At 32.6% G+C, this 15,375-nt stretch overlaps 1 protein-coding gene across 1 annotated transcript in view; it reads right to left on the bottom strand.

Annotated features, from left to right (window-relative positions):
* The window catches only part of LOC141389584 (organic cation transporter protein), a 35,731-nt gene extending 20,940 nt beyond the window's left edge, over window positions 1–14,791 (bottom strand). Inside the window, exon 1 of the mRNA XM_073961310.1 lies at window positions 14,254–14,791. Coding sequence (XP_073817411.1) covers window positions 14,254–14,640 — 387 coding nt within the window. The 5' untranslated portion in view covers window positions 14,641–14,791. The remainder of the gene's footprint in view (window positions 1–14,253) is intronic.
* Between the last annotated feature and the right edge of the window lie 584 nt (window positions 14,792–15,375).

Genomic DNA, 15,375 nt, shown 5'->3' with positions numbered 1-15,375 from the left:
AAAAACAACACTATTATGTACTTGATTTAAATATATCAGAAAATTTAATCCAATAAAATTGTAAGCAATATGTTATTCCCATTCTCCAATATCTCTGGTCGTATCTTATTTCAACTCAATAAATTTGGTATGTTCGCTTGATAGCTCTTGATATGACCTAATGTCTCCCAGCATCCATAGATAAAACGTTTGTAGTATCTTCGGTGCAATGATTAACGCTTGCCTTACATAGACGAACAGCTGTAAAAGTGAATTAAATGCATTTGAAAATAATACATAAATTAAGTATTTCAAATGCAATTGATACACCCAACTAGCATTCGCAGAATTATTATTGGTCATCCCGGTTTAACACTGCAAATATGACAGGTATTTATGAACACTGTTAAAGCAATTACACCGGGCAAAACGAATAACAATTAAAATTGTTCTTTCAAATTATGTGAATGAGAATTTTAAATCAGGAATTGCATAATCAATGTGATTGGTTAATGTCGCTGAAAGCTTATAAGGAAACCATTTTTAGCGAAACGATGTTATTGCATCTTAGCATTTTAAAGAATTTAGTAGCATACTAATGGATAACGAAATCGAGGTCTCCAGGTAAAATCTGGCAACAGTTGTTAACCAAGAGCTAGGTTAAAACGATAAGATTGAAATGCTTTACGTTGGTCCTTTTTATCGATTATATTCTAAATTTTAAAATATTTTGCATTGTGGGTCTTGAATGAATAGGAAACAATTTCCAGTTTTCATCATGTTAGACGATACGAAATAACCCTAGACTGTACCTTTTTTTATACATAAAAAGAAATACTAACAAAAGAAAAGTTAGGTCTAGTTAGTTTAGTGTGTCAATGCTACATATTTGCAGAGCGTCCACCCACTGACATTGAACTCTTTATTTCGAATTTCTTTCATAAACATAAATACAATTATTGGCGTTTAGAGCAAGGCAATGTTGTTTATGGGAAACAACGATGCGGTAAGCTCTGCTACCATCAAATAATGTGTCAAAAATATCTACAAGCGACACTTGTGTTCAAGCATTGTTACCACAAACAAACAAACAATTGATTGGCGGTATGTAATATTACCTCATATTTTCCAGAGTGTAATCTCTTAACTGCTACCATGCCAGTACCAGTACCAGTGACAACCGGTTTGCGAGTTCGAGTAGTTTTTGGTTTGGAAGTGTGTTTGTTGTATTAGAAAGTTGACAAACATTGAAGTGCGAAAAGTCATTGACTAAACTGAATGAAACGGAAGTTAATGAAGTTATCCACCAAAGAGAATAGTTGGAGGGGTGAGAATTGGGTAATAAAACTTCCTTAAAACTATCACATGGTTATATGCAAACATTGCACATAAGCGAAGGCGAATTTCTAGTTTATTTTTTTACGTTGACATTGAAAAAAATGCATAATTGGTTCCACAATGTGTAATTGCTTGTCCAACATACGCACCGCAATATGAATTCATTCGTGTATGTTTGTATGTTAAGTAAAGGTTGCCGAACCAAAACGTTCACTCTCTTTAGCAAAGCAATTCGTCGCCTGCAAATCACCAATAGTCTGTCTTACCACACCAGATATTCACAACGCTCTGCGACCGTTCCACAGTGGGACAAAATAGAGATTTGGCATGAAAAAAAAAATAAAGTCGATGTTTTATTGTATGTTTAACCATAATTATAATAACAATAGCTTCAGATAGACAATTTTACTACATTAAATGATATATGTACCTAAATTATATACCAAAATTTTTATTTTCTTCTATGGGAGGTAGAACGGTTCCTCCCAATTTTCGTTATTTTGAACATTTTAACCAAATGGCTAAAATTTGGTATTTAGTCTCCATTGAGGTTATATATAGCCCCCATAGAACAGAACCTTCCGATTTTGGTGATTTTGAAAGTTTTAGCCACATTATGCAACTGACAGAGAATTGTCGGTAGAAGTCCACATTTTTGATATAACCACAATAGAAGGGTACCGTCCGATTTTCTAAATTTTAAAAATTGAGCCACATCATCCAACCAAAATGGTTAAAATCTGATTTGAATATACATAATTTATGGTGTAAGAGTTCAAATCACCCCATCCTGCTCATTTTAGTAAAAAAAACTTGTATTTAGCAGTTTGTTTGGAGACGGTTTACTACTTTCATTTTCCTACTTGCCGAAATCGTCATTTTAACTGAAACAAATCCGAAACATCTAAATTAAAATAACTTATCGGTTATAAAATTATTTCATTTAATGATATTTAATTAAATAAAATATGTAGTTTTATAATAATACATCACAAATTGAAAAGATTCCACTATAACATATTCACAGAATGCACACCTCTATATTAATTTTACAACGAAAAAATATATTAAAATATTCATTTTAATTGTACCGTTATTCCGATCCGACTAATTAATTCGAATTTTGTTATATGTCGTACAGTCAAAACCATACCTTAATACTGTACCAATGTTTTAAACTTTCTTTCAAGTCCATTTTTAATTTTCTAATACGCTAGATCGGTATTTTGCCCCAACGTGCGCGCATAATGGTTCAAAAATCTATTTGCTTGTTAATTTCTGTATGGGGTTCGATAGTGATAATATTGAAACTAAGGAAACCAAAAAATTAAGTCAAAATATTGGAAGGTGTTGGCGTGGTGTGCTCCTAAAGAAGACAATTTTCCCCATTTTGGAAAAAACGTAATTTTTACAAATGTCTGGATCATGGTAGAACAAGAAAAGGTAACAGCAATACCCAGCTGACTGAACTGGGCTGTAATGTTAGTGTTAAATTCTAAACGACATTTTATATATTTATTTTTATGTTCGATGTATATTAGGGATATATATTTTTTGAAGAACAAATTTTTCATCAGAAAAAAAAACTATTTCCCATAAAGGCTCTTCATATAAATGACATGTAACCTCCTCCAGGTCCGAACGAGGTGCCGCACACTAAAACACCGCTTTTAGAGGCGGTACAACATTTGTTAATATGGTGTGGTATTTTGATAAGTTTAAAAAAAGCTTTTATAAACATGTATTTTTTGATTTCAAAAACAAGAGATTGAAACAGCTTCTCCTTTTCAATGGATTTCCAGCGACCTCAAACATATTTGCAAGAATGATACTTTCTGTGAGAAACAATGCATTTAGTGGAATGATATGACAACATTCAAATTGAAAATCTAAAGAGTTTTCATTCATGTTTTCCAAAATATTCAATCAAATGTGGAAAAATACTAGTTTTTTAATTTCATTAATTTATAGACATTTCCTTATTTTGTTTACATTTATATTTGACACTAACGTTACAAACAAAAACAAATTCCTATGTGGTTGTTGTTGAGTTGTATTTGTTGTAGTACTTACTTTACCTGGTTTGTTCTACCATATGTCTGGATAAAGAAATAGTGTCTGGATAAAGACGTAGTGAGCTATTTTATTTTTCCTGCTTTCGAATTTTAGTGAAATTCCAATTTTAGTGGAGTAGAACTTTTAGGGAACAGCACGGAACAAGGTTTGGTGATAGCAGAAAGATGCCCGAGAGTATCCTCTTTTAGCCCATATATACATTTGTACCCGTCCCGTTCCGCTCGTTTAACACTTTTTTACATTTATTGGAATTACATGCGTTTCCCATATTAATTATAGCTCATGGTACAATCATTACAAGGTAGGCCATATCAAACAACTGGTTACAATTTTTTCTATTGGTTTGCAAATCATTATACACAATTTGCATATTGTCACCAAAAATGCCCGAAGGCGAAACCCATACGCAAATCGAAATTCGTTTTTTGTTGGGATCTGATACATAAAGTTAAAATACATGCTCTGGCAAAATTTCTAGCTTCTACGTTCAAAAACAACGATCCTATTCAAGAAATGACATTTCGGAAAATTGTATAATATTGCAGATTTTGTTGTAATGACGGATCCCAAAACCAAGCGTTTCCGCTGTTTTGGTTTAATTTATTACTCCCATTCGTATAGGATTGATAATAACCCGAATACTCGCCCTCATAAGAATTATATTCCATAAAACAGTTTTTCATTTAATAACGTTTTTTGCTTCTCCTGTAAAGTTTTGATTTTGTGGGTTACGTCTTCGGGCATTTATGGTGACTATATGTATGTGTATTGTTTTAAAAAAAATATGACAAAATATTTTAAATACATGTATTAAATTTCAGTCGGAATGAAAAATGTTATTACAACATTTATTGAAATGAAATTCATCAACATTGTGATGAAACAAACTTTTGAACATATACAGAAGCTGACACTGTAAAGAAAACTTGGCCTCTCATTCATGTTATGCGTTTTTAGTTTATGATCCAACAAATAAAATAAACGGTACAACCTGTTGCGTAATAGTAATTCTGCCAGAATAAGCAAATACACTCAGGCCTTGTTTTTCACAAATTTTTCGAACCTGCCCTCCCTTCTAGATTATTGTACCACAAATAGACGTTTTTTAAATATATATGTTTTTATATGAGTGTTATGAAGTCCCAAGGAGTATTTTTTTTAATTTTTCATCAAATTTTAAATTTATTGAATTACAGCCACCCAAACTTTACAGCGTGTTTCTGTATGTCGAAAATGGGTGCAAATTAAGTACTACAAACTCGTGTGTGTGTTTTCAAATTTGTTTTTGTTTTGATGCAAAGGCAAAGGTAATAATAGGCATGTTCGACAACTTTGCAAGTAAATAGTATTTGCAAGTTCTTGCAAGTACTTCCGACTACTTCTCATTTCTCTTTCACTGAACAAGTTTGTTATCGAACAGCATTTTGTAAATGCTTGTACAAATTTGTACAAACTTTTGGGTTATCGAACAGACCTAATATTTCGAAAACTAAAGTTTGGGTGTGTTTCATTCACACACATTTTCGTTTCGACATACAGAAACAGGCTGTTGGTTTTGGAAATATTGGTGCTATGCTTTTGCAAAAAAAAAAAAAAAAATTGAAAAAAGCACTCGATTTTGGAAGTTTTTCTTAAGAATTCATTTTTTTACCGACATACATAAACAGACTGTTAAAATTTTTTGTTGTTAATTATAAATATAAAACACAGAAGAACACTCATATTTTGATGAAAAGTAGTAAAATAACTAAAAAGTTTAACCTTGACCTTGAATTCCTCTGCAACTACTAGACCCAATGATCGTTGATCGTTTTTGGTGTATCGGAAAGCTGAATGTGTTATCTGTCGAACAACAATTAATGAAATTATCTCTATCCGTTCAAAAGTTACAGAATTTTGACCAGTAATAAAAGATTCTGAACCACTGTGCGGCGGTTGGTTAGTGAATGACAGCAGCATTATTTTTTGTGCGATCATTGTTGATTATTTTGTCACACTACTTACACCTCATTGTTGTTATTGCAATTGCCAAATTGTTTGCAAATTAACTTCATTTATAATTAATGACATAGAGAGCTGCTGCTGGCGACAGGTTACTATGAGTTTTATATTGATTGACTGCAAGTGGAGTACACGCCATCTAAAGGCAATGAACAGATTTCCATTACACCCAAAGCCACTTGTGACGAAAGCTGACGTTTAATTTTCGATGAAGAATTATTGGCTATAAGATTTCAAACTGTTAAGTTGAGCGATAATGAAGTAACGTGATTTGTAATTGTGTAGGGGTGTGTCAACACCCCTTTGTGTATGTACAGTAAGTGTAATTGAGTAGTTAAGTGAATGTAAACAATATATATGTATGTAGTTGTGCTATCCCAGCAAACCAATCGTACCGACATAGTAACGAAATCGAAACAAAATTTGGACGATACATCCGAAATCTGATCCGAAATCGTAACGATATCTTAACGAACGTTGTATGAAGTGGTTGACATAATTTCGGAACGAAATGTCGGAGCGACATCGGATCGATTTCGGTCCGATTTCGTAACGAAATCTGAAGAAAATCCTTGGGAAATTCGGAAAGGAAATTTCTTTCCGACATTCGTTCCGAAATCGGAACGAAATCTGTACAAAATCTGAAAAATCGTTTAGAAATCGTAACGAAATCTGAACGACTTTGCTTCCGAAATTGTTCAGACATTTCGGACATCAGACATTTGGTTTGCTGGGATCATAGATGCATACAGTAGAACTTCTCTATAAGGTACCACTTGAGGACCGATTAATTACCACGTCATAGATAAAATTCGTTACAGAGAGATTATTTTTTGTGAGAATTTCTACTTGTACTCTAAAAACAACTTCGTTGTATTGTTCGTTATAGAGATGTTCCACTTTTTTAAGAATCAGTTGTGAGGCATAGTTTAGCAATTATATTACTTCTAAGGCAGTTAAATACACTTTGGTAGAATCGCAAAATTTGTATCATCGAAATAATGACTAAACCGTGTATATGTTAACAAAAAATACGTTTTTGCCAATTCGGAGTCAATTTAGCCATGTCCGTCTGGATGACTGGTGTGCATGATAACCTTCGATTTGAGAAACAGATACTTTCAAAACGTTGTACTGCCTAATATTTCTTCTCTGTCCTATACTTTCCCCACAATTCCACCACAGGATTTAACATTTTTCGCTTAAGAGCAGTTAAGGAAATTTTGAATATCTACTCCATAGGGGAAGATCAGAGAAAACTGCTAGCTTAGTTAAAATCAATATATAAACTAGTTAACCTATACTTTATTTCCAATATTACTGGTAATGATGGTCTCGCATAAAATACACATGCAGACACTTATTTTTTATTCTTATTGTATTCGAAGCAACTGTCAATTTTGTGAAACCTGTTGCCGTTTGATATATTACCGGAACTTATCGTGTATTAGAATCATGCGGGAACTGCTAATGTGAATAAGTAATAATGTGAAGCTAGAGTGCATCTGTTCGATGGATGAATAATTGTCTGTCGGCATCTTTGGCTGTGTTCGTCGTTATGATTTGCATGTGGTTAGTTTGTGAACGCACGTTTGGTCTGTTGTGAGATTAATTTGCCGGGTGCGTGCCATTGATAGCTGTCATTTGTTTAGTAACAGCAACAATGCTTTATAAGCTTTAAATGCTGGTATTACTTAACCGCTGTATTATCATTATCAGAGTAAATTATGTCGTTTCTCAAATGTGTGACAAGGGATTCTTTTATATAATGGATGAAAAGATGAGAAGTTTTTGCTGGTCAAAATGGTTATTTAAGAAGATTGGTTTTTATGACATTTGCAGTTGGTGTTGATGCCGGTAATAGTGTTAGTGTTATAAAGGGTTACATGTATGTGAGGGCGGAATTAATTTGACTTTAGTGGGAGTAGAAGGACTTTACCAAAAAACATTCGTAAAAACAACTTTAGTATTTTAGTAGGGTACACCCATTTACATTAATAATTACTAATAATTTTTTGGAAATCATGCTAATATGGAGTTGCTCTATATGGCTGACTTCCGTATCGTCATTTGTTTTGTGTTGTTTAAACTTCGTCAAAATATTTCAGTTGCACACTCATGCATTGCTCCTCGAAAATGCAACTAAATGCATCAGAAATAAAAATCATACATGTTTGATTTTTACCTGCGTTAAAAAATTCGTTATTTTGACGTTTGAAACGCGTAGCTTCGCAGTTTTTAAGTAAAACGGCGTTAAGAAACATAATACTTTACACATTTGCAGTCATTTGACAAGCAACTGACGATACGGATGTCAGCTTATCTGACAGACTCGCCATTTCTTCAATATTGGAAAAGCTGGGAATGTCGTGGGATGTATCTAAGAAAATAATTACTCCTATTAATTACTTTCTATTACTTAAAAAAAAAAAAAAAAAAACATAAAATTTCACTATACAACAAATATACATATATCATACAATTTTTATATTAAAGCGTGGACGAACGAACTATAATTCGAAATCCATATTATTCAAGCTTTAGAAAACTCTTGTGTAACACAAAACAATAAACCTTCATGTGATCATTACAAATAATTCGGCTGATAAGCACTAAAATCACACACAAAAAGCCGACAGACACAGTAGTAACAGACATAAAAAGAGATAGATAACGTCTCATGTTATCGTTTCTAAATCACATTTGAGAGGCCATTCCCCGTTCTTGCAATAAAAGTTTCACTTGTTCACTTCAAACTCACTATTCCCAATTTAATGTTCTTGACACGCACTTTATTGGCGGCAAAAGTCGTTTAGATAAATAATCTACATTTTGAATAGCTTTGATAATGTTCATAAAATTGGGTAATTGTAAAATTCTAAGAATAATTAACATGTTTTTTGATTTGTTGTGTGGGAATTATCTATTCAATTTTCTTTCGAAATGTTATTTATGCATTTGAAAACTGAAGGAAATTAAATTTCTTTGAATGGTTTTGTGTTCTTAATGCAAATAAGACCTTATTTAGATTTTTTCCTTACAGCTCGAGGGTGATAAAATTGAAACATCCAATTAATAATATTTACTCTATGTTAGGAGTATGTATGTATGAAAGATAGAAACTTTTGTCAATTTGTGATGTGCCTTGTGATCTCCAGATTCATAGTGATTGTATATGCAGAGGACATAGAAAAAATATTGTCTTTATAAGCATGAGGAAATCTGTCCATAATAGAACTCGGGAAATACGGGAAAAAATAGCAAACAAACATTTATTAAAACAACAGAAGATTGGTGGTAATTCAAACCATTTTGAATTCAAATCGTCTGAATGAAACAGGCCATAAATTTCTTGGAATGGTTTTGTGTTTTTAATGCAAATAAGCCCGTTTTTAAATTTATTGGTTTCAGCTTGAGGATGATAAAATATCTATAAAATTCACACGATATGCGGAAACAAACAGAAAAAATATACAACAAAAATCACATGCTACTCGCATATGCCGAAGACATTGACCTCATAGGAACAAGTAGAACTGTTTACACGAAGTGAACTATTTTATTTTTCCTCGGGAACTTAATTTTAGTGAAATTCCAAATTTAGTGGGCTAGAACTTTTAGAGAACAGCATGGAACAAAGATCCCAAGAATTATGCTTGAGCGTGTCTTTAAATTTAATTTATTGAAATTTATTTATTTATTTTAAAATTCATACATGATTCAAAGCCTCAATGGCCAAATAAACGTATCTCAAGACAAAAACCTGAGTTATAAAATAATAAATTCAATTTAATTTACTTAAATACATAAATATATAACAATTAATTATTAATTAAATGCATATATATTTCTTTGGCTCCCCAGCCATAAAAACAGTTAAAGAAAAACAATAACAAAAAAAGTCCATAGAGTAGTAACTCAACATGTGCTGATTTTTATTACAAGATATATACAGTTAGGCAACAAATGTATTGCAAAAACCAAAATTGTAGAAAATTTCATATTTTTTAAATATATTAAATAGCATTATATGAGTTTTATGAAAACCCAAGGAGTACTCTTTTTAATTTTTAAACAAATTTTAATTTTTTTTTTGGAAAAAAATTATTTTTTTTTTTTTAAATTTTTTACAAAATTAGTTTTTCAATTTTTTGTATTTTTTTGGTTTGGTTTTAAGTTAAAAAGATCACTACACAAGAAACAAAGTAACTACTTGGATCATCATTTGTAAAGAGCTAGTCATGCCAAACTCCTAGAAAATAAGCTGTAAGTCTTTGAGTTTTGTAGAAATCTACATGAAAATTTGACACAAGATAAAGTAGAAGTCGTGGAAAAGTAGAAATTGCTAACTAAAATATGCATGTTTTGCGTTATGCCACTCTTTGAGTAAATGAACGATATGAAAAACTCGGAAACACTCATATTTTGAAAAAAAAGACAAATATGAAAAAACCCAAAATTTTAATTTTGAATTCATCCGCAACTTGAAGATCGAATTTGATCGTTCTTAATTTACCGAAAAGCTGATTGTGTTACCTGCCGAACAAAGAAAAAATTATAAAAATATATCTATACGTTTAAAAGTTACAGAGTTTTGGCCAGTAAAAAACAATTCTGAACCACTGTGCAGCATACTAGTGTATCCCCCAAACTGGGAAGATATTGCAAGATAGGGGAAGATGGAAATCTGTCGTTAGAGCCAACTAAGTAAGTAAGTAAGGGAAATTCATCTTTGCGAGTTTGCTTCTCAAGGTTCTCAGTCCAAACTTTTTTTGGAGGTGTCTTTATATGGGGACTTAGTCAGGAAATAAAAAAAAATGACCTGAGAACTCAAAACCCGAGGACGATGCCAAATTATAGCATAATCAATTGGAAAATGGGACCAAGATCCTTGAAATAGCTATATGTAGGAGGGCTATAAGAAAACGTAGACCTATGTTAATGATTTTCCTTTCTCCAAGAACTTAAAATAACAACAGTTGGCGAAATTTCGTAGAAAATATGGTAAAAATACTCGAAATTAATATATATCTTAAATGGGGGCTATACAAACAGTGGACCGATATTATCCATTTTTTGCACCAATGACTCTGTATGTAATCCAATGATCTTAATAAAATTTCAAAGATTTATCTTTAATCTTGCGAAGTATAGCGGTATATATTGGAGATCCATTGTCTTTGGTTAAGGTTATATAAGGGACTCACAACCAAGACCCTTTTGGGGTTTTGATCTACTAATCGAATACTATCACTCCATCTTGGAATTTCTCATCAAAACTAAACCCCTTTTGGGGTTTTGATCTACTCCAACTTGGAATTTCTCATCCCCCAGACCATCAACCGAAATTTGTGGCACATTGTCACAACCAAATCAAACTCATACTTAATATGGGTATGAATAAAATTGTACAACTAGGTTAATACAGCTGCGGATTACATTAATTCCAGTAGTGGAGAGTTGAAAGTTGAAACACGAAAAAATAAAAACTCAGGCAAAAGGGTTTTGCGGCAGTTTTTGTCTTTTTATGGAAAAAAGTTCGTTGCTTAAAGTTAAGAGGATGGTTAGAAAGTAAGTTTCATAAGGCATAACAACGTACACAGAAAAAACAAAAGTATGATTTTTTTACTAATAACGTTCATAATTTTTTTGTCCATAATTTGAACGCACCTCTTTTAAAGTGAACTCTTCAGTTGCAGTACAAATGGGGGTGTTTGCTTTTAGCGGACTGTAGCTTGTTAAGCGGTTGGACAGTGGCAACTTCCTCAAGTGCAATAAATAGTTCATCGGCAAATAAACAAACAAAAACAAAACTAAACTATTAAGCTTTTTTAAAATTCATGAGGTTATTTGTTAAATAATTATCTTAAAGACTAATTGTTGAAGTCACTTCAACAGTTACCTTTCTGCTTATATCAGCAAAAATAATCTTATTGAAAGCCAAATCAACGATCAGAATATCGCTCATATAATGTTTCCCTATGACTTATGTTTTAGACCTGGTGGGGACCCGAAGTTCACCTGTTAATACTACGGTTTCAAATAATATTTTAAAGTAAATTATCCTTTAAAGATATACTACAACTCGAAGATAATTTAGAAAAAACAAGTAAAAAAGTATCCGTCGGCTTGGCCGACAGAGATATACCCTCAGCCTGTGTATATCGAAACATTTTTTTTCCCAAAAACGTATGTATTTAGAGGTTTCAAAAATTTTGGGCGTATGAACTGACAAAAATGTTGATAATTTGGTGCAATAGGTGGTTTTTACACCCTTCGGGTTGTTTGCTTAAGAAGTGTGGATTTGCCCCTGAAAAACTTTTACCATCGTAATTGAGGCAGCGAATGAAGTTACTTCAACAAAAATCAAAGTGATTCGATAGCAGGTCTTAAAGTGAACTTATCCGAAATTTTGTTTGGGAGGTACTGGATGAAGTGGACAAATATAGTCCATCATCTAAGTCTGGTAGGAATTTCACGATATGCAAATATGGACCAAATCCGTTACTCCATTCAAGAGTTATGGGGGAAGTACCGGAAGGAGTGGACCGATATAACCCATCTTCGAACTTAAACTAAGTTTGGACCAAATATTACGAAAGTCAAATTTTGGACCGAATCGGTTGATCCGTTCGAGAGTTATCGTGTGCTCCAGCCAGCCAGACAGACAGACGGACATTGCTCAATCGACTCCAAATTGTCTGAAACACATTTCGTCCAAACCTACTTGGGGTCTAAAACCATTTTTTCGATGAGGCACATTTTGCCCGTATGAAAGTGTATATACCCTCGTTAGCATAAATGCTGAGGGTATAATAATTCCTTTCTAATTACTTTTGTATGGACTTAAGCCAAAATATTACAAATAACAACAAAAACATTTTGAAGCTCCTGAGTCAAAATGTTAATTTTTTCAATCCATTTTAAACTACCGGTTCGTCAACTATAACATTGTTGATTAAAAATTAAAACACAGGAAAAACTACCCATGATCTTCGTGTTTTCAAATTCGAAATTTGAACGTTTTTCATCCGTTTTCGTTTCTTGTCGAATAGTAGTAGCCGAATTTATGTGAGAGCACTTATGATACTTCATTCCTTTGATGCTCAATCATTGGAAAAGTAAACAAACATTAAACATTTTTCGTTGAAATACGGTGTTAAGAATTAATAAGTTTTCATTAACATAACCTCTCTCCAACACTTTGAGAATTGCCTCCAGTAAGCACTAATGTAAACAAGAAGAAAATATCACATTTTTTAGCATATGTCTGGGTTGGAACTGGTGCGGAACTATTAACTTCAAAATTGAATAAAATTCTGATACTTTGAAGTTAAACTTCATAAAAACTTTTTTTTTTTTTGGATTGCTTGAGTGGAGTATTCCCCCATTGGCTCAACTTCATTTATTACCCTCTATTACAGAGAGTAATGTTTTTCAAAACGAACTGACAGTGTTGCAAAATTTTACTGATCGCTACCAATATCATGATTTCATCCCGACGAAGGGAATTATCAATTGGCTTCTCAGTTTTTGAAATGATGCCTTTTTAGTGAAAAACCGAACTCTTTAAGTGTCAAGTATTCCCAAATGAATGAGAATCACACTCACTTTTCGGCTTTTCCAAAGAAACACCAAAATCAAAATATTCTGCAACATGTCAGCATGTATCAACTAAGAATTCGGCGAATTCTCTGAGTTGAAAATAAACAAAGGCCGATTGTTGTTAACCTCTATTAATACGATATTATTGCAAATTTGCAGATAAGTAGTATTTTTGAAGCCTTTTTCCATCAAAGTCAACCTAGTATCTATTTTTCTAGAATCATTTCTCAATACATACATATTTGGGTTTAATTTTTATGATATCATATGAAAAGTTTGAGAATACATTTTCGTGTTGTTCTTACATTTTTTTCCGAAATCCGAATTGAAGTTATAGAAATGTCTTATGGATTAGACTTATGTATAAACAAAGCCCAATGATAAACATTGAAACACTTCTGAATTTTTTTTCTTCAACAATTTCGGAATCTCAATTGATATAGCTCATAGAAGTTTTGCAGATATTTATTGAAATTCCAAAAAAATGTTTTTACTATAATATTTTGCCAAGTTCCCGTTTTAGTGAGTTTCGCGCTGTTTTTATGCATTTTGGTACTTGAACTATGCCTGACGTCGTATTTTAATAAACACTTGACCTCTACGAAATCTAAAGCAAATTTTATGTGGCACTTGAAATCTAAGCAAGCAATGCCCGTCTTCAATAACAAACAAACCGCAAACACTTCATGTTTGTTTTTTTTTTCGAAAAAGGTTTTGATGTCTCGATAGATAGCAATATGTAACATGTTCATTTGTCTAGTTGTGTGATTCTAGGCAGTTAAACCTACTGGGTCTCTGTATGTGTGGACATTTTTGTGATGAATGTCAATTGTCTGTTATGTATGTAACAGAGTTTCTCATTATTATTTGGCAAAGTTTTTTCCAAATTACTTCGATATGACGGACATATATTTGCCTTTCAGTGTTCAAGATAGGAAGCAAATGATTAGCTGATCATTTGGCCGACCATTAGTATTCCAAATACACATTTATTTGTTTTTGGTTAAGGAAAATAAAAAAACAACAAAATATTTACAACTTTTTTAACTGGCGGCGGCATATCTCAAAACACATTTCGCTCGGCTATTTTCCATTTAAACGTAATAAGGTTTAAATAGCAAGGAATCTGACTACACACACACAAATACATCTCTTAATTTACAAATGTTGTTGAGATATTGACTTGTTCACTTCACGATTTGTTTATTCAAATGTTTCAGATTTTTTTCTCATTGTTGGTTTTTTTTTGCTCACCTGAAATACAAAAGCAAACATTTGAAAAGTGGGAGTTATTTGAAACAAACTCAAGATAAATGTCCAAATGAAATTCCATTTGCCATAGTGACCAATGTAATTGGATATAATGTCACTATCGGGATCGTCACTCGGTTGTCTTGGCATATCCATAGACATTTGTAGCTTGTGAATGGGATCGCTGCCACCATTGTTGTTGTTGCTGGGTGTATCTTTTTTCAAATCAGCCGAATGTCGTCGAAAATCAAAGGATATTACACTGATCTCGGGAGTGCGTGCATTTTTCATATCCCGATAACCGCCATATAAATTCGACTCAATACTGCCGCGCTTCGAACGATTATCAAGGTCAAAGCTAAGTGACCCCCGTCTTAAGACACCACTCATATTATTTTTAGCGGGTTTTTTGTTTATTCCGAATAAAAACAAATATTTGTTTAGTTTTTTTTTCAATTTTATTTTAATCCGCAATTTGAATTGTCTGTTGTCTTGCCTTCGATAAGGCTGCTAACGATCTACTTTCGATAACGGTTAGTTTGTTGTTTATAAATGCCATACCATAAGTTTGGGGCGTCCATGTTGCCAAATAATGGCGATTTCTTGAAAATCATGTTGACAACACTGCCTTTAACGATCACGATTCTGTTGCAAAATGATTCAACACATAAAGCTGTCCACACAACCATATCGATTTAAACGTGAAATTAAGCTCTAAAAAGCTTTTCTTGCTGTTAGATTTGAATAAAAAGTTATTATCAGAGCAATTAAATGAGCAACACAAAATGCCTCACCTCAGTGCATTTAATGGCAATAGAATGGTTTTGGCTAACAACGATCTTTATTGCAATTAGCGGGTTTTTTTATATAAAATGATAAAAAAACAATAAATTTCAATTGTTTTTATATGAAAAGGGAGAAAGAAGACGATAGCTGAAGGACAGATTCAGGAGACAATGACGCCAAAAGTGTCCGGAGAACGTTTCACGAGAAGCTATTATTATAGTCTTTGGTGACGCTCATGCATATCGCTCATTTACTCAAAGTGTGTCAAATCTCAAAAAATCCAGTTTGAAGAAAAATGCATTTTAATTTGCCGTTTGAAACTTGAGTTCCCAACTTAAA

Source organism: Musca autumnalis, unplaced genomic scaffold (genome assembly GCF_047663935.1).
Source record: "Musca autumnalis isolate F117 unplaced genomic scaffold, ASM4766393v1 scaffold_1, whole genome shotgun sequence".
NCBI lineage: Eukaryota > Metazoa > Arthropoda > Insecta > Diptera > Muscidae > Musca > Musca autumnalis.
Note: the sequence above shows the minus strand (reverse complement) of the source record. Positions and strands in the feature narration are given on the sequence as shown.